Consider the following 24,423-nt stretch of genomic DNA (forward strand, 5'->3'; position numbering starts at 1 on the left):
ACTGTTATATATATACATATTCGTGTGTATACATACAATAAGGAAGTGCTGTCGATTTTTTTTTTAAACTATTTTCACTTCTTTTTTTTTGTTCCCTTCAAAATCAGTTTGTGTTTGTTTGTCTTTGGGTATTTTTTTAGTTAATTTTGTGTCTTGTGCGTTTTTCAGATCTATTATTGTGAGTTAAGAACATTAACGAGATACATTACTTTCTAAATTTTTCGGATATAATTGATTTAATTTGAATTATTAATTTTTTTTTAATTAATTCGAATTTTCTTAATATTACTCTTAAAATTCTGAAAGTGTGTGTTTTATTATATTTTTTTAATGGCTCTCAATTTCCAAATTGTCTCGCATAATCTTGTTGGTTATTTTAATCCAGAAAAGTGTGATGTGGAAAAATTTAAGCCGTGGATTATATTTTTAAATGACCATTCGATTGTTAGCTCTGCTATTAAATCAAATGTGCTTTTAAATGTCGATCTGCTCAGACTGATTTACACAACCTCTACTGTGGCCGATGATTTTAAATCTTTTTCATTCACCGTGGCAAACACACAGTATGTAGTTGATGAAACAGTCGTCAATCGAGCGTTAAATTTTCCAATGGACAATTTCTGTAATTTACCCTCTAAAAATGATATTTCAAACTTTTTCCATGCTATTCACTATCAGGGGGTGATTAATTTAACCAAGTTGTCTAAATCCAATTTGGTTTCTGAATGGGATATTTTCTTCAATACACTTTCCAAAGTGTTTGCCAACTGCACTAAATCCAACTTTCACAACATCACTTCCACTCTGCAGTATATTGGTCTTGCGGTTGTTTTCAATCAAAGGATCAATTTTGGCAAACTACTTTTACCCATTCTTCTGAGACGTCTCACTACTGCTTTACGTGATCATTCTACAGATCGTAGGGTTTCATGCTACTACGCTCGTTTTCTTATGCTTATAGCAGAACATCTTCTCACACCTGAGCATAAGGCTCTTTTTCCTAACTCTTCAGTAACTGAACCCCTGCCAGTAAGCAAAAAGATTGACACACGCCAAGACACAACCTTCAAATTCATGCAAGTTCTAGTACTTGTATCTGCTTTCATGGCCACTTACATTCCTTTACCAATTTTCAATCTTCCCGGTCATGAACAGCAAGCTCGACCTCTAGTGGTTCAAGCCACCCAGGCTCAAACATCAGATGCTCTTCCACTGTAGGTAATAATTTCTCACTCACAAACTATTCCTACTTCTGTTGAAAGACCCTCAGTGGTTGATAGGGTTGACCATGAAGTTGTAGAACCGCAGCTTCAATCCCAGGTCATAGAGCCAAATACAGAGTCATAACCTATCTCAACCTCTCCCCCACTGTCTAAAATGTTACCTAGAAGGTTAGTAGGAAGTAGTATGTTGTTGGATGTGAATGAACCCTCAGCTATGCCTCCTCCCAAGAAAAGAAGAACATTTACTGAGGCATCTGAAAGCCCATCCTTGTCCTCCCAACAGGACATGGACTTTGATATGGCCAGTGAACAGTTACTAGAGACATTCTATCAACAGGATGAATCTATTGAAATTCGCCATAGGGCCATGGCATCCTGTACTGAGTAAAGCACACTTCCATTACTCACAATGGAAGCATACAGACCAATAGATGATACTCAGGACACAGAGCGAGGAGTACACATTGAGTCGGTTACAGTGCCTGCCATAGTTACGGCAGAAGAGCAGTCACATACTTCTGAGGGAAAATTTGACTCTCAGCCACCTTTAATAGAGTCATTTTCTCCCCTCCCAGATCCAACACCTCTGGCTCCCTCACGGGATTCTCTACTCGCAGATTTATCTGGAGAAAGTGGAGGGCAACTCGGTCAATCTATCCCTGAAGCAATTCAGACATCTAGTTCACATGAAAAGATAGATTTGACCGAGGATCGGGACTCGCGAATTCCCATTACACCACCACTGACCTCTCTTGAAGAGGCTAGGGTGATTTCAATTGCAGGTACAGAAGACCAGCTACAGGATGGCTCCTCACGAGCACTTATATTGAGAGAAACACAAGCACGTGAGTTGAGTGAACCAAACAGGAGAGATATTCAGGTGAGCGCACACACAGACACAAACACTGAAAATCTGTTAGCTCAAATTGCTGATCTGAAAGAACAACTTGCAAAAAGTCAGGTTGAGGCTCAATCATTCAAAGCACAAGTGGTTAAACGGTCTTCTTCTTCCACCTCTATCAATAATCAGCTGGCTCTCATCAGGACTGAGATATCAGATTTGAAGACCTCTGTTGTACCAAAGCTTAACTCAATCCAGGCATCTCCAACTTTATTAGCTGAAGACATTTCAAACTTCTGCTCTCTCCATTCAAGAATGACTTCTCTTGAAGACTTGGTTGAAATGAATCATTCACTGGATTCCTCCAGATTTCTGAAGATAGAGACGGGCATGGAACATCTCAATGAAGGGATGAAGCACTTGTACTTCATGATCAAAAATTCTCACTGCCCTAATGAAGAACAAAGGACTTTCTTTGAAGGGCCATCTGGTGGAGGCTCAGGCTCTGGAGGTGATGGAGGTCATGGAGGGTCTAGAGGAAAGTCTGTAGAGGATTCCTCAACTAAGGGGGAGAAGAAAGGGAGAAGTGGAAAGGGAAAAGAAAAAGATTCTTCTGCTGGAGGCACAGGGAAGGATGATGATGTCTACTATAGTGGAGAACATGATGACTTTGATATTTTTGACATTCCCACTGAACCAGTCTTGGAAGATAAAGATGGTTTCTTTGAAGCTGAGGAGGAAACTGATTTTGGAGAATGGGAAGAGGAAGCTCAGGTGGATCCTGTTTTTGAGAAAGAGTTTCAGCAGCAGCAGTCAGAGTTGAAAAGAAAAGAAGTTGAACTCAAAAAGGTATCCCAGATCATTGATATGAGGAAAAACATTGAACGAACATAAACTCTTGAAAAGCAACGTCTGCATGACATTTAAGCTAAGGAAAGGAGAAGAGATGTCAAACTGAAGATTGGTGAAAAAAGGATGAAGCTAGGAGAGTACTTGATATGCCTCAGCTGAGCACAAACAATGATAGGCAGTTTCTACATCTTCTTGACAAGCTGGAGATCTCTAATCCAAACAATGACGTGTACATGAATGCTATCAAGACTGAAGTCACAAGGATCACAACTGCCTTTGACAGATCTCTAAATGAAATGAGCATATTTGTATATTGTCAGAGCGAAGGATATTTCAAGGAATCACTTCATCTGTTTGAGAATCGTTCTTTATCAGAGATTTGGGTTCTTCTCAACAAAGTCAAAAGAAGCTCAGAATTGAATGAAGTTCTTCGAGAAAGGCTCAAAGAGTTTGCCAGCAGGGCTAGTCCTCAAGTGGTCAACAATCCTCATCAGGTAAGATTCTTTAAGTCTGACTGTCTTCAAATCTTCCAGCTCAATTCACAATCTCTTAAAGACTACTCTGCTAAGCATCTTGTCTGGATGGAACATCACTTAAGAACTGCTGGATATTCATCCATGTTGAAAACTCAAGCAGCTAATCTGATTCAAGCTTATTGTGAAAAGAATATTAAAAGGTACAATCAGTTCAAGAATAAGCTAAAGTCGGTTGGAGTTCAACCAGTCAGACCAGCCAGCTTCACTTCTGAAAAGAATCATGTCTTTGACAAGCAGTTGCTTCAAGATTTGGAAGAAGGTGAATTCGGAAGGGAAGACAACTGAATTCAATTAGCTCAAAACTTAATGTAATATGATTAGAGCTTTATGAATCAAGATAGACTAATGTAGTTATATGTTCAGTCTAGAGGAACATCTATCTTGTATTCACTTGTAAATTTCTTTTAGAATCTGGAAAATGTTAAATATAATCCAGAACTTTTCTGCTATTTACTTTGTATTACTGTTTATATCTTTTTCTTATTTGTTAGTTGAGTTATCCTCTAGGTATTTGTTGTTATTGTCTAACAAACAAATAGGGGGAGATTGAAAGGCATATGTCATAGCCTATTTGTTTATTCGAGGATTTAACTCAACTCAAATAAGGATGTAACTAGTAAATAGTGGTTCTATCATCAGAGAGATCTCTCAAAGTAACATATGTCAAAGGATTAAATAACATTATTCATCTACAGACTTGAGGACTTAATTCACTGGAAGAAGCTCAAGAAATTGATCAAGGCTCAGTGATATAAATCAAGATTGTGGATTTAATCAAGTGACAAAGATCTCGTCAGGGTATCAATTAATTACAGGGATTTAATCTGAAGAAAATCAAGACATGAAGAAACATCACAGAAGTTAGTCATTCATGAACCAGACAGTACATCGAGTGTCAACATTGAAGTGGTGAAATGGATTCATGATTTTCAGAAGACTGTCAGAAGAATGGTTGTTGTTCAAAGATAGTATTAATTCTCTATTTATTAATTAAGTCATATAATTTAATAAAGAAAATAAATTATATCTGTAAAGATTAATTTATTGATTAATTGGATTAATTGATTAATTAATTCTGAATTAATATTATGGTTTTTCAGAATTGATTTTGAATTTAAATTCAAATTTAATTTAGCAAGTCAATCTTTTGTATTAGTATGACAATCGGTATGACAATCAATAGTCATACCGAAAGTCATGCCAGATCAATAGATTGTCCTACCGAAAGTCATGCCAGATCAATAGATTGTCCTACCGAAAGTTCTACCAGTTAAAAGGATTATCTTGCTGAGTTGACAGGATTGTCTTGCCAGTTAAATCAATGATTGATTTAATATAAAAGAGCAGCGGCTGATTTTCAACAGACAGAGCATTGAATATCAAATATACAAAAGAACACAGAACCAAGAAAACAACAGAGAACTTATTGCAATTTCTCATATCATTAATTTCTAGTATTCATTGTTAAATCTAAACCACTAAAAATCCTTTTCTTGTTCTTGTGTAACTATCTAGCGGATCAAAATCCCTAGAACTTAATCTAAAATTGCTTTTAGCATTTGATCCTTTTTATTTCAAAAATAGAAAAAGTTCATGTCGAATTTATTCTAGATTTGAAATAATTTATTTGAGATTAATCCCTTGTAAACGATACCGTTGTTGTAACACCTTTCAAGTTTAATAATAGTTTTATTTAACTAAAATTTTGTTTCACTTTGTTATTCCGCATTTTATTCGATTAAACGGTATAGTTTGTATTCAACCCCCCTTCTACAAACTTATTGGGACCTAACAATTCTGTGTAAAACAAGCAGTCTGCACATCTTCTGAAAGGAATATGTCCTAAGTCCAATCATGTATTAGGATTTAGGAATAACTTTTATGTAATCTGTTTTGATTTCATTGATATTAATAAAAGACTTGTTTTTTTTTATTACGGGCTCTATCTATTTAAGTGTTTAAATAGGATATACCATAGTTTAGAGTAAAGCTTTTTATGGATTATGATGAGATCATAATAGTGAGACCTAAAAGATGATAACTCTAAACTTAAATAGTTCCTGATCATAGGATTACTAACTGGTAATTAATAATCCGCAAAGATCGGTACATACTATGCTTGCTTCATTATGAAGGATGTCTGTTCTCATAGACATTTGTGTGGTGATACTATAGCTAGTATGTAGGTGCTTATTATAGAATAAGTTCACTGAACATGACTCGCACAGCTGAACAACTGATGGAGTTCACTCACGTGTCAGCAGTTGTTCACATAGGGATAGTTGTACAAGTATCCTTAGGCTTGAGGTCATCATAGTCATCTTGTGTACACTGAACTATGCTTTGGTTTAGTTCTTAGTCTCCAGGGACAATTATTAGGGCTCTACTGGGTATAGGAATTTATACACGAAGATAGTGTATGATCAATAAAGGATCTACCCCTTCCAGTGAAGGAAGCGAATGTTCAAGGCTGATCCACTTATGCTAGTTCAGGAATCTCTGGCCAGAGTGAATGAAATTAGAAAGGAGTTTCTAATTTGCATAGAACTAAGCATAGTAAATGGTAAACAAGTGATTAAATTAGATAGGCTTGACACGAGATCCATGCCTTGTATTTAATCAGGACATTGTAGGGTAGAAGGAGTTTATTGTACGGTAACTATTCACTGAATAGGTTCTTGGTATTCTAAGCAGTGAATTCGTATTATCCGGATAGTCGCGATATGCTGGAAAGTATCCCTCACGATGTAGAATAAATATGATTAATTAATTAATCATATTTAATAAATTAGAGAATTTATATAAATAATGATAAAATAGTTTTATTATTATTTATTTCTACTACCGGCTTAATATTGAACCTACAGGGTCACACCATAAAAAGAGAATGATTTAATGGTGGAGGAATTAATTAATAATGGCTGATAATTATTTATTTATGAAATAAATTATTAATTGGCAAATTTAATAATTGATTAAATGAGATTTAATTGATTATAAATTAATTAAGAAAAGTTCTTAATATTATTAATTAAGAATTTAATTTTTGGAAATTAAATCAAGAGAGAGAATTATTTCTAAAGTGTTTAGAAAAGGGATTAATAATTAAAAGGTGTTTTAATTATTAATGAGAATAATAAATGGGTTAATAATAATAATATTTTATGGGAAAATTTCAGCTGAAAATTTTGCCTATAAATATACTATTATAAACCCTATTTTGATTCTAACCCGAACCCAAAATTTTTTAGAAAAACCTAATTCTCTCCACCTCCTCCTCCTCCTCCTTCTTAACGTCGTTTTCTTGGTGGATACCGGTGGAGTATTTCACGTTTGAGGAGCAGCTGCTAAGGATCTCCGATCGTTGCTTTTGGATCGCTATTAAAGGTTAGTAATCGATTCATATATTTTAATCACGATTTATATGCTTTTATTTGGATTTTATATGTGTAAAAGAGTTTTACGATGCCTCCGCTGCGATTAAAAATCCAACAATAGTATCAGAGCATAGGTTGTATGCATATAGATCTGTGGTAAAAATTTCAGAATTTTATGTGCTTGTATGAATTAATTATGATTTTTACAAGTTATATTATGGATTAATTATGTCTGATGAGAAATCGTTTCTCAGAATAATTTTGAATGTTGATCTGGGTTCTACAAGTGTTGTAGATCGTCTGGGTATTTTTTTCATAATTTTATGATGTATAGATTTTTTATTATGAATTTTTGAAGTTGTTGCAATTAAAATTTGTAATTAAATAAGTAAATATATGTATATATAGTATATATATGTTTGTTTTGTTGGCTGCTAAAGAGAGCAGTCTGCTGTGATGTTACTGCTGCACGAAAAAAAAGAAGACGGAGACAAGGACGATTGTCAGACCAGAACAGAGAATGACAGACACGGCAGAACAGTCGGCGGTGGCTGCTGCAGGCGCGTGTGGCGCACGCGCGCGCGGGGGGTTGTCGCGCATTCCGGGAATGCGTTACACCCTGTAGCGCATTCACGGAATGCGTTACACCTTTTAATGGCTTAAAACGGTTGTCAGGGCTTGTAACGCGTTCCTGTAATGCGTTACAGCCCGTCTGTCCACATTAAATTTGATTTTTGGGAGTTTCGTAACTCCGTTTTGGGCGTGCAATATATCGTTGGATTCATTTATCCGAGACGGATCTAATGGAGTGATCAAATTTTAGTTTATATTTATATTTCCGAAAGTGTTTTAAAGCTGTTTTTAACTGTTTTAACTGCTTTTAAATGCTTCATGTGATACATAGAGATGTATAATGCTTAGACCAATATGCTAGATGATGTAACATGCCTACCTTGATGTTTATTCATGTTGATATATGTGATATATGCTTAGTTTATCATGTGATGATAGATTTAGGTGAACTTAAATGAACATAAGGCGTTTGTTAGACAACCTAGTATAGTGAAATTGTTTCATAACCTTAATAATAATATTATGAATACAATCATGAGATTCTTGTGTTTATGAAACTCGTAATTGAATATGAATTTTCAATATGAGAGAAAGGATGATTCTGTCAACAACAGATTTCTATCTGTAAGAAAGGGTTATTAAGTGACGCCTCTTGACAATGCTCCACCCGATTTGGGAATCATCTGATTATTGATTATTGATTTGAAATATTTAATTTAAAAGGAAGAATCTCTTTATAATATGATTATGATTGTAACGTAATATAATCCCTCTAAAATTAAATAATATCAAGTAGTAATTGGCCAATGACACAACGGGCTTGTGTCGGTCATAGCCTTCCAACATGATAGAAAAGTAGTTCTTATTTTTGAATCATTGTCGGTTCGTGCTACAGCCGAGGGCTTTGATTTCGAAATAAGAAATACTTGTTACATAGAGATGTGTACGTTGAATTAGAATCTAAAGGTCGGTACGTGCCACAGCCGTGGGCCGTTGGAGACTGATTCAAATGTACGAAATGTTGGGTTAGACTTGACTTAGAATATTGAGTTTGTCGTGCCACAGCCGTGACTCAAGTATTCAAGAGGCTAAAGTTTGATTAGGGAATAACATAAGATGTAATTGACAAGAGTTGTCTGCCTATTGAACATTACATGGCGGTTCGTGCTACAGCCGGGGTTGTGTAATGGAATGTAGGATCCCTATTCCCACTAGCATTATGAATGCTTAATTTTTCACGTAGGGGGTTGAATAAATTAGGTAAACTAGTGGGAGCCACTTATGAATGAAGACCCGATTTATATAGTGTTTTAAAATGAAATCGAATATTTGCTAAGTGTTGTTATGTGTTTATCATTTACAGATTTATAATATACATTATGTCTTCTGCACTATCACTCAGGAGCATACTGGATGCTCACAAATTGACTGGTCCTAATTATGCTGACTGGCTTCGAAACTTGAGAATTGTTCTCAGGATTGAGAAGCTGGAATACGTGATTGACTCACCTAAGCCTACTGAACCTGCTAGTGATGCACATAATGATGAACATGTTGTGTATCGTAAGTGGATAGATGATGCAAATGTTACTCAATGCATCATGCTAGCTTCCATGAACATTGAGCTACAGAAGCAACATGAGCATATGGATGCTCACACTATCCTCATGCATCTACAAGAGTTGTATGATGTGGCTGGGAGGACAGCTCCATATGAGATATCGAAGGAGTTGTTCGGTTATAGGATGTCTGAGGGATCATCTGTGAATGACCATGTACTTAAGATGATCAATTTGATTGAACGTCTTGGACAACTTGGTTTTGCCATGGATGGGGAGCTGAGCCAAGACTTGTTCTTGCAATCGCTTCCGAGTTCGTTCTCGCAGTTTGTTGTGAACTTTCACATGAATAAGTTGGATGTCAGCCTGCCTGAACTCCACAACATGTTGAAGACTGCGGAATCGAATTTTCCCCCTAAGAAGAGTTCTGTTCTTCTAATTGGTGAAGGTTCCAATCCTAAGAAAAGGAAGAAGAACCCTTCCAAGAAGAAGAAAGTAGGTGAGAAAACTCCGGTTCCACCAAAAGCTGAAGACCCCAAGAGCAAAGTTGTTTGCTTTCACTGTAACAAGGTGGGGCACTGGAAGAGGAACTGCAAGGTATACCTTGTAGAATTGAAGAAGAAGAAGGGTAGTGAGACTACCGCTTCCGATTCAGGTATGTTCATGATAGAAGTGAATATGTCATTAAATCAAATTTCTACTTGGGTATTAGATACCGCCTGTGGTTCTCATATCTGCAATTTGTTGCAGGGACTAAGGAGAAGTAGGACTCTTGAGGAAGAGGAGGTGATTCTACTGATGGGAAATGGAGCAAGAGTTGTTGCTGAAGATGTAGAATCATTTCATTTACATATGCCTACGGGCAAGACTATTGTTTTTTAAATAATTGTTATTTTGTTCCCTCGATTGTGAGGAATATTATTTCTATTCCCATGTTAGACTTGGCTGGATTTTCATTTATTATTGAGAATAATGAATGTTCTATTCTTAGAGATAATATTCTTTATGGATGTGGTACTTTTAATAATGGTCTGTATAAATGTGACATAATTTACTTCAGATTGAACAAACTAATAAAAGAAAAGGGATGATGAAAATCTCACTAAATTGTGGCACTGCAGTCTCCATTTAGTAGACATGGAGAGAGGGCTGCAAATTTGCTAGGAATGGTACACACAGATGTATGTGGACCAATGTCTATGCAAGCCATGGGTGGATTTTCATACTTCATTACTTTCATGGATAATAGATCTAGATTCGGATATGTGTTTGATGAAACACAAGTCTGAAGCCTTTGAAAAGTTCAAAGAGTATAAGTATGAAGTGGAGAAACAAACCAAACATAGTATTATAATTCTTCGATTAGATCGAGGTGGTGAATACTTGAATGGAGAGTTTCTGGATTATCTCAAAGTAAATGGTATAGTCTTCCAGTGGACGCCTCCAGATTGGTATCTGAAAGGAGAAATCGAACTTTGTTAGACATAGTTCGGTCCATGATGAGCTATGCAAATTCTTCCAGTATTCCTATGGGGTTATGCATTGGAAACCTTAGCATATTTACTGAATAAGGTGCCTTCCAAATCTGTTCCTCAAACTCCGTATGAGATATGGAAAGAAAGGAAACCGAGTCTTAAACACGTTAAGATTTGGGGATGTCCAGCTTATGTCAAGTAAGTTGACCCAGATAAGCTGGAATATCGATCCGTAAAATGTAGTTTTGTGGGATATCCTAAAGAGACTTTAGGGTATTACTTTTACACCGATCACCGGGTGTTTGTCTCCAGACATGCTACCTTCTTGGAAAAGGAGTTTATCCTTGAAGGAAACAGTGGGAGCAAAATTGAACTTGATGAAGTTCAAGAAGCACAAACTACTACGGATCAAGTGGAAACACCTGTTCTGACTAAACAACCTTCTGTGGAACAGCCAAACATTCATAGGTCAGGGAGAGTGCCTCACCAACCTGTGAGGTAATATGGCCTTGTCATTGAGAATGACAATGAGTTGTCGATCATTGATGATGACGACCCTGTGACCTATAATGAGGCTATGAGTGGTGTTGACTCGGAGAAATGGCATAGTGCCATGAAATCCGGAATGAAATCTATGTATACGGGATACAAAAGAATGATTAGAGCAGATGGCCAGGTGGAGACCTTTAAGGCCAGGCTTGTGGCAAAAGAATTCAAACAAAGGCAATGGATTGACTTTGATGAAACCTTTTACCTGTAGCCCTGTTATAATCAGTTCGGATTTTGTTTGCGAATGCTGCTTACTACGACTATGAGATCTGGAAAATAGCCAGATGGTTTTCTTTCCAAGAGAAATAAAAACCTAGTGTGTAAGCTGTTGTGAACCATATGTGGTTTAAAGCAAGCTTCTCGTAGATGGAACATCCGTTTTGATGAGACAATCAAAGAGTTTGGTTTTATGAAAAACGTAGATGAACCATGTGTCTACAAAAGGGTTAGTGGGAGCGCGATAACATTTCTTGTGTTGTATTGAAATAGAATTGACACACATAACAACATAGCAGACCCACTCACAAAGCTACTTTATGAAAGTCACTTTGATCGTCATAAAGACTAGATGGGTATTAGATACCAGAGTGATTGGCTTTAGTACAAGTGGGAGATTGAAAGGAATATGTCCTAAGTCCAATCATGTATTAGGATTTAGGAATAACTTTTATGTAATCTGTTTTGATTTCATTGATATTAATAAAAGACTTGTTTTGTTTTTATTACGGGCTCTATCTATTTAAGTGTTTAAATAAGATATACCATAGTTTAGAGTAAAGCTTTTTATGGATTATGATGAGATCATAATAGTGAGACCTAAAAGATGATAACTCTAAACTTAAATAGTTCCTGATCATAGGATTACTAACTGGTAATTAATAATCCGCAAAGATCGGTACATACTATGCTTGCTTCATTATGAAGAATGTTTGTTCTCATAGACATTTGTGTGGTGACACTATAGCTAGTATGTAGGTGCTTATTATAGAATAAGTTCACTGAACATGACTCGCACAGCTGAACAACTGATAGAGTTCACTCACGTGTCAGCAATTGTTCACATAGTGATAGTTGTACAAGTATCCTTAGACTTGAGGTCATCATAGTCATCTTGTGTACACTGAACTATGCTTTGGTTTAGTTCTTAGTCTCCAGGGACAATTATTAGGGCTCTACTGGGTATAGAAATTTGTACACGAAGATAGTGTATGATCAATAAAGGATCTACCCCTTCCAGTGAAGGAAGCGAATGTTCAAGGCTGATCCACTTATGCTAGTTCAGGAATCTCTGGCCAGAGTGAATGAAATTAGAAAGGAGTTTCTAATTTACATAGAACTAAGCATAGTAAATGGTAAGCAAGTGATTAAATTAGATAGGCTTGACACGAGATCCATGCCTTGTATTTAATCAGGACATTGTAGGGTAGAAGGAGTTTATTGTACGGTAACTATTCACTGAATAGGTTCTTGGTATTCTAAGCAGTGAATTCGTATTATCCGGATAGTCGTGATATGCTGAGAAGTATCCCTCACGATGTAGAATAAATATGATTAATTAATTAATCATATTTAATAAATTAGAGAATTTATATAAATAATGATATAATTTTATTATTATTTATTTCTACTACCGGCTTAATATTGAACCTACAGGGTCATACCATAAAAAGAGAATGATTTAATGGTGGAGAAATTAATTAATAATGGCTGATAATTATTTATTTATGAAATATATAATTAATTGGCAAATTTAATAATTGATTAAATGAGATTTAATTGATTATAAATTAATTAAGAAAAGTTCTTAATATTATTAATTAAGAATTTAATTTTTGGAAATTAAATCAAGAGAGAGAATTATTTCTAAAGTGTTTAGAAAAAGGATTAATAATTAAAAGGTGTTTTAATTATTAATGAGAATAATAAATGGGTTAATAATAATAATATTTTATGGGAAAATTTCAGCTGAAAATTTTGCCTATAAATATACTATTATAAACCCTATTTTGATTCTAACCCGAACCCAAAAGTTTTTAGAAAAACCTAATTCTCTCCACCTCCTCCTCCTCCTTAACGTCGTTTTCTTGGTGGATACCGGTGGAGTGCTTCACGTTTGAGGAGCAGCTGCTAAGGATCTTCGATCGTTGCTTTTGGATCGCTATTAAAGGTTAGTAATCGATTCATATATTTTAATCACGATTTATATGCTTTTATTTGGATTTTATATGTGTAAAAGTGTTTTACCATACCTCCGCTGTGATTAAAAATCCAACATCTTCAGCCCAAAAATAGGTTGGTAGCTTTGCTTCATCAAGCAGTTCGTGCAACTTCAATAAGAGTCAGTTTTGCTCTTGAATGAAAATTTTCTTTATTTTGCTTTTTGACATGAGTCACAAAGACCATCAGGAGCAAATATTGATTTTGGCAGTACTCTCACAATATCTTTCTTTGCTAGCTCATTTATGTTGTTGAAATTTAAATGAGAGAGACTCTTGTGCCGATTACAGCTTTCTTCAATTGATGCTCTGCTTAACAGACAGATTACAGAACCATCATAATTTGTTGAAAGTCTGGCTTCATATATGTTACCATGTATGTAACCTTTCAGAACCACTTTGCATGTAGAATTACTTACAACTTCACAGTGTTCTTCAAAGAAATCCACATGATAACCTCTGTCACAGATTTGACTCACACTTAGCAGATTGTGTTTAAGTCCTGAGACAAGAGTTATTGTTTCAATTATGACATTCCCAAGATTGATATTGCCATATCCCAGAGTCTTTCCCATGTTTCCATCTCTATAAGAAACTCCTGGGCCAGCTTTCTCCACAAAGTCTGATAGCAGGGCTTTATTTCCAGTCATATGTCCTGAACATCCACCGTCCAGAACCAGAATGTTTTTCCTGTTGCCCTGCAATCACAAAGACCACTATTGATTAGTTTTAAGGACCCAGACTTGCTTGGATCCTTTGGTCTTGTAAAGTTTGTTAGCATTTACAGCGGATTTAGTTTCAGAATTTATGCTAACATGCTTTTTATCAGAATTTATATCAGACTTTGCATCAGAATTTATACTAGAAGGAATTACACTAACTTTCTTTAAATAAGGTTTTTTTTCATAATAATCATAGTACTAATTATGATATTACTTACAAGTATAAATAGAATGCCATAAACTATCACAATGAAAACAAATATTTTATGGTTTAATCCTAACAGACTGACTCTTAACTCCTGATCTAGGAGGTAAAGAGTTTATATCTTTATTTTTCCATAATTATAGCATTTCTTTCTAGGAGCATTAGGCACAGGCATATAATTATTACTTTTATTCACACCCTCCTTTCCATTCCTATTTTTCCTAGCTTTCTTTACCTTGTTCACATTTTTAATCTCTTTCAGCTTATAATTAAGCTGCTTCTTTGTCATTAAGCCAATATTTACCAAAGCTGGTTTATCCTGTTTTAATTTGTCAGAAGTTGACTTTTCTTTGACTTCTATTTTAGAGTCTTTCATCACTTCAGAATCAGACACAACAGTTTTTGCAACAAATTTAACAGGATTTACCTTTGGCTTAATTGGTAAAGTCCCTTTCTCACTTTTACCATCTTTATAACCTAACCACTCTTTCCAGTTTCCACTACTTAGAATATTCAGAGTTTTTTTGCCTAAGTTAGTCCAAGTCCTGATGATTTCTCTTTCTTTTTCTGATTCAGTTTTTAGATAATCATTCTGTTTAAGCAATTCAATCGTAACATACACAGCATTATCTCTTTCTGTCTGAATAGTGTTCATCTTAACTAACTCTTCTTCTAGATAGCTATTTCCGTTTTTGTACTTTAGATTTTCAGATTTTAATCTTTCATTCTCTAAAGTCTAATCTCTATAGCTAATATAAATGTTTTTCAGAAATAATCTTAACTCAGTAATATCTTATGTATCAAAAGCAAGAGTTGATAGAGGTACCTCTAGTTTAGCAGCATCAGAATTGCTATCAACATTTGCCATTAAGGCATAGTTCACCTCTTCTTCAGATTCTGAAGTGTCTGCATAATTTTTCTTCTTTGTGATAAGTTCCTGGCCTTTATCACCTCTTCCTTTCTTGCAATCAGGAGAGATGTGGCCTCTTTCACCACAATTGTAGCATTTGACATTTGAGTTGTCTCCTCTGTCAGACTTTCCTCCTTTGGCTTCAGTCTTTCTGAACCCTTTCTTGTCAGAAGTTCCACCTTTCCTGGAAAACCTTTTCTGAATTTCTTGTAGGCTATCTTTGTGATACCCTTCACCATAAGAGCACACAGTTGCATCATCTCTGCATCAACATCCACTTCAGATAAAATTTCAGGTTCTGAATCATCATCATCAGAATCTGATGACTCTGAATCAGACTGTATGATGAGAACCTTTATTTTTGCCTTCCTAGAGACAATTGGCTTTTCTTCAGCCTTTAAAGCAACTGTCTTAGACTTCCCTCCATGCCTCTTCTTTCTTTGCTCCATCTCAAGTTCATGAGTCTTGAGCATCCCATAGATTTCATCAAGAGACATATCAGCAAGTTCATAGTTGTCTCTTATTGTAGTAGCTTTCAAATCCCACTTTTCAAGAAGAGCTAGTAGGAATTTCATATTTGAATCTTCTGGATCATACTCCTTATCCACTAGTGACAGATCATTTAACAGCTTTGTGAATCTGTCATATGTATCAGTTAGTGACTCGTCATATTTTGAGTCAAAATGCTCATACTCCTGTGTGAATATTATCTTCCTGTTCTTTTTGATGACATTGGTTCCTTGGCATCTCACTTCCAATGCATCCCAGATTTCTTTTACAGTCTTGCATCCAATCACCCTGTTTGACATGACATTGTCAAGTGCACTATGAAGCAAGTGTTTTACTTTTGCATCCTTTCCTAGTGAAGAGATGTCTTCAGTGGTGAATTCTCTCTTTTCATTGGGAATCATCCTATGTGGCTCATTCCCAACTGCAACAGAAAGCTTTGTGGGCTTGTGTGGACCATCATAAATTCTGTCTAAATATTCTGGATCTGTAGCTTTCAGAAACACGGTCATCTTCACACTCCATACAGGGTACTCAGACACCCTGAGCAAAGGAACCCTGATGGTTTCATATCTACTGGTATTTTGAATAGGTTGAACCTTTGCAGGTTCTTGAGGGTCTTGTGTTTTTGATTGATCAGACATGATTGATTGTTTGTTTGGATCTTAACTATTTGTAAGCTTAACAGATTGGCTCTGATACCACTTGTTTGGCCTCAATGATACTATAGAAGGGGGTTGAATATAGTATCTACAATCAATTCGATTATGAACACAAGTATGTAACAGAAAACAAGTTTATTCAATATATCAAACTCTATTACAGTAGGTTTAATCTACTCTCTCAGTGATGTATGATATCACTAAGAGCTGCAAGGGTTACAATGAATAATATTCTCGTGAATGATAACACTTATAGTGTAAACCCTAATTTGTGTTTATATACTACACAGTTACAAGATATCTCCTAATTGATATGATAATGATTATGTTTCCTAGAATACATCAATCAGAGATTATCTACTGCAGTCCTATAGCTGTCCAATTCTTCATGCATATCTTTACTTGTTTAATCCAGATCCTCTCCTGTAAATCAGCCGTTTTTCATCCCTGAAGTGTATCCGCACTTAAGTACTGATGTAAGTCCTGATGGCTTAAGTTCTGATAACTTCCTGTCTTCAGTAAGTTCTGATTTCCAGTTAAGTTCTGATAATAAGTTCTGAAACTAAACAAATCAGATTAGACATGAAATCACAAATATATCTAACATATATAATAAAGATATGTTATCATAGTATAATTAAGACTTAAACGTATCTAATTGTTAGATAAAAAAATTATAAATAAATCACCAAGAAGGCTTGAAATCAAATTTAGGGGTCGTTTGGTTCAGAAATGGTATGGGTTTGGAATCAGGAATCGGGTTAAACAGGTATGGGGATGAGGAATGATTCCTGATACTATTTGTTTGGTTCAATTCTGGAATGAATCCGTTTAATTTTAAATATAGTAGATAGCTCAATTTTGATTCCAATATTATTTGTAAGTATATATTGTGCATTAAAATTAAGTTCTTATACCATTTATAAATAGAAATTTAATAAAAAAGTATATTATTAGTATAATATAGTTTACCCAATAGATAATAATTTATTATTTTTGAATAAATTAAATCTTACTAATTGGCATTAAATAAAAAATTATTATGATTTTATTTAAAATTAAATTAATAATATATTAAATTAAAATTGTGAACTTGAATTGTATTTAATTGTAGAAATAAGATTAATAATAAAAAATAAAAATGATAACTCATACCCCTTTTCCATACCCACCTTCCCCCTAAGATATCAAATTTGATTACTAGTGACTTTCAGGTATGGGTGTCGGCTAATAAAAATTATGAACCAAACATATGGGTTTGAAATGCACAAAACCATATCTGATACCCAAATTTACTAAACAAACCATTTTTACTTCCATGCTTCGAATGAGTTTAGAATATATAAGGACATCCGGCCGAGGGTTGTTATACGGCCCATATTGCGACGAAAATGTGAAATGCAAATTCTAGGCATGCTCTCACTCTATGGTAGATACAAAGACATGACAACCAGGATAACTTCTGCTTGAAATCAGAGGCTAAGTTACGCTCAGACCGAGAGGAACCTCCACCCCATCATACAACCGCAGCCCATTACCCGCCAAGATGTAGCTTCCGGGCTCTGATAGGAGACTCCTTCAAGTCCATTATAGGAGACTGAGCAGCCAACAAAAATAACAGATTTGAAAGAGCATATGATCATGCTTCTTGGGGCAATTCATTGAATTGGCACATTAGAAACATGCCTATTATAATCAATTAAGACTTGGACCCGAATTCAAATAGGATTAACATCTTTGTCCTTAAGTTGAATAAACATCCTCTCGGCCCCTTGTCTCACTAGATCAGTATCTATCTGGTTGGTCAAGTGAGATCATTTTCCTTACATAAAATTAAGCAATGTCGCTTGATGACTTCAATAAGTTCTGTTCTAAAAATGAATAGTTGGAATATTTTTAAAAAAAAAAAGAAAAGAAAAGAAGCAGCAGCCGGGCAGTATAGCCTAATTGTTTATCTCTTTCTTTACTTCAAAGATATGCACTGCACCCATCAGCATGTAGTATCTGATATAACATGCATCAAGAATCTGGGCTTCCGTACTCTGCTAGCTTTAGGCCCAACAAAACAAGATTCATTATCTTCAGCTAAAATCAAAAGATTCTCATTAGTGTGTAATGCATTCCCCTTGTATGAATGTAATGTGTTTACGGATACAATCGAAAGGTCTTAAAAAGGGGCAAGAATGTTAGATAACCAATCCATCACACTATGTGCTGGGACAGGTTTATCTGTGCTGGTCTGCAATATACAATGACTTGCATTATTTAAAAAGGCAATTATTAAATAGCACAATGTGAGGCTTTTCCATAATTTGGCAACAATTATCATCAATTAATAATGCGTATCTTCTAGGGTCAAACATGTTCTTTTGCATTGCTGTTCTGACAAGTTTCTAAACTGTCAAGTTCTATATCCTGTTCCGCATCGTTTATGTTATCTTCTTTAGCATGTAGAATTGAAAAAGAAACTCGAGATATATAAGATAAACAACGCGTCATCCACTACAAGAAAAAGGTTCTTTTTTTGGCGCTCAACTTGTGATGAAAAATTGTTACTGATTGGCAGAACAAGAAATGCAATTAGCTGGAGCTCAAGTAGTATAAATATATTAATTGGACTAATAATTTTTTTCCACGACTAGTTTTTATCATTTTGTAAGGATTAGATACAGAAAATTTTAACAATTCTTTGGAGGTCAGCTCCTCGGGCTGAATGTGATCAGCCATGGCCTAATTCTGTATTATTCGTCACAGATGGATGTTTTTGCGATATTTCTTAGAATTAACCAAGTGTGACTACTTGAGCCTAGTCATGAACTCAAATACTCACGCATTCATGTGTCCGCTAAAATTTATAACTTTAAAGTCCTATAATGTAGGAGGATAAGAGAACACTGGAATGACATATACATTTTGCAAATTGTAAATTTCCAACCTTATTATTATTATTCATAGAAAATCTAACATGCATAGGAAACAAAAAGAAGTTTCATAGTAGATACTCCCAGCTTTGCTTAGAAGTTCCAGTATGTTGATTATGTCCTACTGCTGTTCCAGAGCTAATGCTCTGTGGATCTTTTGACAAGCCTGAATCAAATGTTTCCCAGTTTGTTGTTACCATAACTGGTTTCTGCATCATGACCCCTTCCAAAGTCGACTTCGGACTAACACGAATCTTCTGCTGTTGTTGATGATCTTGTATTGGAATTTTTGACCTTTGCCCGTTGAAGACAATCTTTGGATGCTTCTCCTCCGCTAGAATTATTTGCTCAGCGTTGTTAATCATAGAGTTCCGAATCTTCAGCATGTCAAGTGTTTCTATATATCTCTGCACTCTCTTCACCTTGAAAACATTCATTGCCAAAATACATCAACTCTTTATCAAAGAATTTATTAAATTAAACACACAAGTCAAGTCCAGACCGGACTGATGCATGTTGGAGAATTTTGCATTGTTTACGACCTTTATGAGTTGGATTAGGGAGTACCTGTAATCTCCTGCGCGATCTTATATCGCCATCAGCAACGATTCCATCCAGCCTAATCAACAGCGACATCAACTGCTCAATCAAATTCAGCAATACTTTCTCCACAACCCTCTTGCCACCAAAAATTTGTGAGTCCAGATTGGCAACCTACCAAGTTAATCAAATTCAAAACCTCAATCAAGAAACCAGAATTTAACTCATTTAAAACATAAAAATCAAATACATAATATTTAAATTCACCTGCTTGGCAAATTTGTCTACTTGTGAAGTAATCTCGGCTATCTCCTCTGATGCCTTGTCAATCTTTGCATGTTTTCTCAATTCAATTAACCTTTTTTCTTTTCTAACTAGATCCTCAATTAACACAATCTTTGATCCATTCTTGACACCAGAAACATCAAGATATGCTCTCGAATCTCTCTCTTTATTTTTATAGATCAACTTCTGGTCCTCATGGTGCACCTTAGTCGGTCCAGCCACCATTTTCTTCAAATCCCCTGCACACCGAAAAATCGTAGAATCATGAGTACAAATTAAAAATTCACTAGTATCATAGCCTAGTTGATGCTCTTAATTTCTTTGTAACAAGACGTGGATGGTATATACGAGTTTGTGTGCATGAATGTGTAAATTTTTCATTTTTTGAAAAGAACATCATACAGAAACAGGATTCACAAGAAAATAAGCAGGGGGAGATTAGAATTTACCAAAGCTTGCTCGAGAAGTAATATTGAATTCAAGATATGATGATCCGTATTTAACTTTGACTTTAATGTTAGGAAGTGGAACTGAAGGATGATCAGAATCAGAGTTTCTTTTCTGTACCAACATTCCCCCTGGCCTTACTTCCAAAGCCTCTGTCAGGTCAGCAGCCTTAGTCGCCTTTCCGGCGAAAAACATTCCGGCGGACTTTGGCCTCATTGTCATCATAAAGAGTCAATATTACAGGCCCCCCGCAAAAAAGATTGAAACAGGGCAGATAATATTTATAGATACAATGGACTTGAATTTGGAGATGTAGGAAATCCGATATATGAAGAAAGAAAAATACTAGTGACTTGTGACCCACAAATAATGTGTACAGATATCTTTCGAGTTGACTAGAGTAACAATGTAGGTTTATCATGGAAATGTAAGCTTCATTGGCTCTGTTTATAAAGTTTTAAGATCAAAAAAATAATGTACAAAATCAGAGGTCAATTGATTCTGATTTATCATGATCATGTCCTAACAATTACAGAGAGAGAGAGAGCGGAGAGAATGAATGGTCAGCAAAGGGAGGGTGGATAGAAAAGAATATGCTTGCGTAATTGTGTATCTCAGCTTTATAGATTATAAAATCTTCTTCATATTTTATTTTGATTTTTGGTGTAACCGAATTGTATATCAAAACTTGCCTTTTTCTTCAAATGTCATAGATTTTTATAGGATTTTCGATATCAATAATTCAACCTTTTTAATACAATTCAAACAAAAATTTGAATATCATTGGATTTTTTAAAAAGTTAAATAAAATTATCATTCAGTATCATCAGATTTTAAATTTTAAAGATAGATAAAAATCTTGACTAAATATCTCAAAAAAAAGTTAATATCTAATCGAATATTTAATTTGCATACATCATTAAAAATCTAAATTCAACATAGCTGATTTTTTAGAATTTGAAAGAAGTATTTAAAACTTTGACCGGATATCCTCCGTTAGGCATCATTTGGGAGTACCGTTGAAAATTGTGGTGCTGTGACAAAAAATGTTGTCAGAAAAATTACGATTCAGTATCGTCAGATTTTAAAAGATAAATAAAAAAACTTGACTTAAAATCTCAAAAAAAAAAATAGTATATCATTGAATATCATTTAATTTGCATAAATCATTAAAAATTTAAATTAAATATAGCTAAATTTTTAGAATTTGAAAGAAGAATTTAAAACTCTGACCATACCCTCCGTACTTAAAAGTCTCTCCTCACTGCTCTCTGGTTAAGGGTGAATAATGGATTAGTTTTCAATAAATTTGAGCTTGGCATGTTTTTTTATATAACAAATTCACTCTCTCTGTTTCGAACTGATTTTAATTATCATCTCTGGTCTCACACTGAATTAACTGAGCTAGTAGTACATATTCTGATTAATCATTATGTGAAGTTACTAATAAATAAAATCAACATATTCTGATTAATCATTATGTGAAGTTACTAATAAATAAAAGACTTAATTGCACGAAAATGGCATGAGTTATAATTGTTTTGCACAAAAATGACTAACATATAATAATAGGCACCCGTATGACTCATGTATAATTATTTTGCCACCCGATTGCATTCCGTTAGTTATTTTTAACGGACGTTAGGATTTTTTTTAATCAAAGATATAATTACACGAAAATGGTCTGAATTATAATTTTTTTGCACAAAAATGATCTATCAAATAATTAAAAATCAAAGAGTATTTACAAATTAAATCAGTCACGGAATTAAAAACTAAAGAGCAACTATAAATCTTTCTACATTTCTGTCAGGCCCTGTTAAAAAGAACGATTTTGTTGATTTCTACTGTGAAATCGAGTGCATGACTTTGTGTGTATTTATTGACTTTTTCTGTATAACCTAAAGGTCTCTCTTTAGTTTATTCTATATGTGTTGGCTTTATACCGTAATATTTTGGTATTTCTTTACATCATGCTCATTAGCTTATAGTGTTTATTGAAAATGTAATAATTTTGTATGGGTTGTCTCGTTCCTAAGATGTAAAACTTTGATATTCTCTAACTATCACTTCTACATGTTGTCTAACATAAAATTTTGAATCCTACCATTCGATATGGAGTTTGGATTCATGATATGTTGATATATTAGTATTCTTCATTAGTATCCTTAATTATTTTTTCCATGTTATCAGACTATACATGAAAATAAGAAATAAAATAATTATAAGTAAGACATGGCTAATATGCATGTTTTAACACTTATTTTAGGTGGATATTATAGTTTTGGAAGGCAGGTGATTAATGTTCCCTCATTCATGGTGAAAGTGTATTATCATAAGTATATTGACTTTTCGCTTACGAGTCCCTTTGCTGGTGGTCGACCTGATAGAGTTAAGTGAAGGAACCATAAGACTGCTTCAAAAAAAAACTAGTGGCGGAGATGGAGACGAAGAAGATGAAGATTAACGCGTTAAGTTTAATATACTTCTGAATGCTTATGTTTGAAACATGGTTTATACTTTACCATTTTCCGTTTTGGCTATGTCCCACAAATATAGATTAAAGTGTTTTTTTCCGTCTTGGCTATGTCGCAGAAATGTAGATTAAGGTGTGATTCTTTAATTTTACAAAAGGAAAGTCGTTTACTTTTATTAAAAACAAGTTTTTTTTGCTAATTTGTAGTCTTTGTTTGGTTTTTTATTCCGTGATTGATTTATCTTATAAATGCTCTTTGATTTTAATTCCATGATTGATCACTTTAGTGTAAAAAATATTATAATTAGGCCATCTTCGTACAATTACAACTTTAATTTATGAAAATCCTAATGTTCGTTAAAAATAACTAACGGAATGTAATCGAGTGGCAAAAAAATTATACATGAATCATACGGGTGCCTATTATTATATATTATCCATTTTTGTGCAAAAAAATTATAACTCATACCATTTTTATGCAATTAAGTATAAATAAAATGACCGGGTACAAAAATAATGTATCAATACGAGGTGGTATATTCACATGATAAGACAAGAGGAAATTGAGTGAGGGAAGCAATGGGGGTGTGTTTGATTGTTTAAGGTAGTATGTCAGTTGTCACTTGTCAGAGTTGTCACAGTAAGAGTGTTCTTATTCAACTACTGTCTTATAATTTGTCATCCCCCGCTACGAATCCTATCCGCATCTAGTCTACTACAACTCTGCACCATATACACTCTCCGTCAGATGCGGTTTTAAAATTCCAATGTAACTTACAAATTGTATTTCAGAGAAACCGTAAGATTAAACCTATTTAAAGTAATAGTATTAGAAGTGAGAAAAAAATTATTTTATCGTATTTATTATTTTATCGAAAATAAAAATACATTCTTTTTATTATGTTGGTATCGGAAAAAAATATTATTTTAACAAAATTATTATTTTAGCGATTATTACTTAATCGAGTTTCATATATTTTATTTTTGTGAGAGAGAAAAAATGTATATTTTATTATTATAAATAAATTATATTTTCCAGTTCCGATGATCATTAGCTCCGATGTTTATAAACGGGATATGATTCATTTTCAGATATTCTTCCTGCTTTTTACTGGTAATGTTGCATCACGTATATGAACGTTCCGTGTGTTTACATGTCGAATATCTTTAACCTGAATCAGACTCGGATTATATTCGTGTACTAATTTGATGACAATAATACGAAACTAATAAATTTATAGTTGAACTAAGCGAAATTTATCTTATATCTTTAATCAATCAACACTGCAATTGCAAGAACTATACTATGGTATTTTCAGTCTTTATTAAATTTGGGTTTCATCTGTCAAAGTGAGGTGCTTTAGAATGTGTATCATCCTCTGCTTTCACAACGTATGTTGAAACAAAAAAAAATTCAGAAAATACAAAATTGCGGTGGAATACTTTAATCCCGGGAATAACCTGGTCACGTTATAAAAACGGACACTTAAAATTTTACAAATTCTCTCTGCTTTAATCCATTCATCTTTATCAAGGGCATGCTTTAG

General features: G+C 34.3%; 1 protein-coding gene across 1 annotated transcript; it reads right to left on the reverse strand.

The window, feature by feature from the left end:
• Window positions 1-19,025: 19,025 nt before the first annotated feature.
• Window positions 19,026-20,964, reverse strand: LOC141668884 (BAG family molecular chaperone regulator 1-like). Its single transcript, XM_074475931.1, has 4 exons — window positions 20,403-20,964; window positions 19,936-20,192; window positions 19,696-19,842; window positions 19,026-19,550 (listed from the first exon to the last, which is right to left on the reverse strand). Exons 1-4 carry the CDS (start codon window positions 20,623-20,625, stop codon window positions 19,197-19,199), a joined length of 981 nt encoding a protein of 326 aa, XP_074332032.1. The 5' UTR covers window positions 20,626-20,964; the 3' UTR covers window positions 19,026-19,196.
• Between the last annotated feature and the right edge of the window lie 3,459 nt (window positions 20,965-24,423).

This window comes from Apium graveolens, chromosome 6 (genome assembly GCF_009905375.1).
Source record: "Apium graveolens cultivar Ventura chromosome 6, ASM990537v1, whole genome shotgun sequence".
NCBI classification, from domain to species: Eukaryota; Viridiplantae; Streptophyta; class Magnoliopsida; order Apiales; family Apiaceae; genus Apium; species Apium graveolens.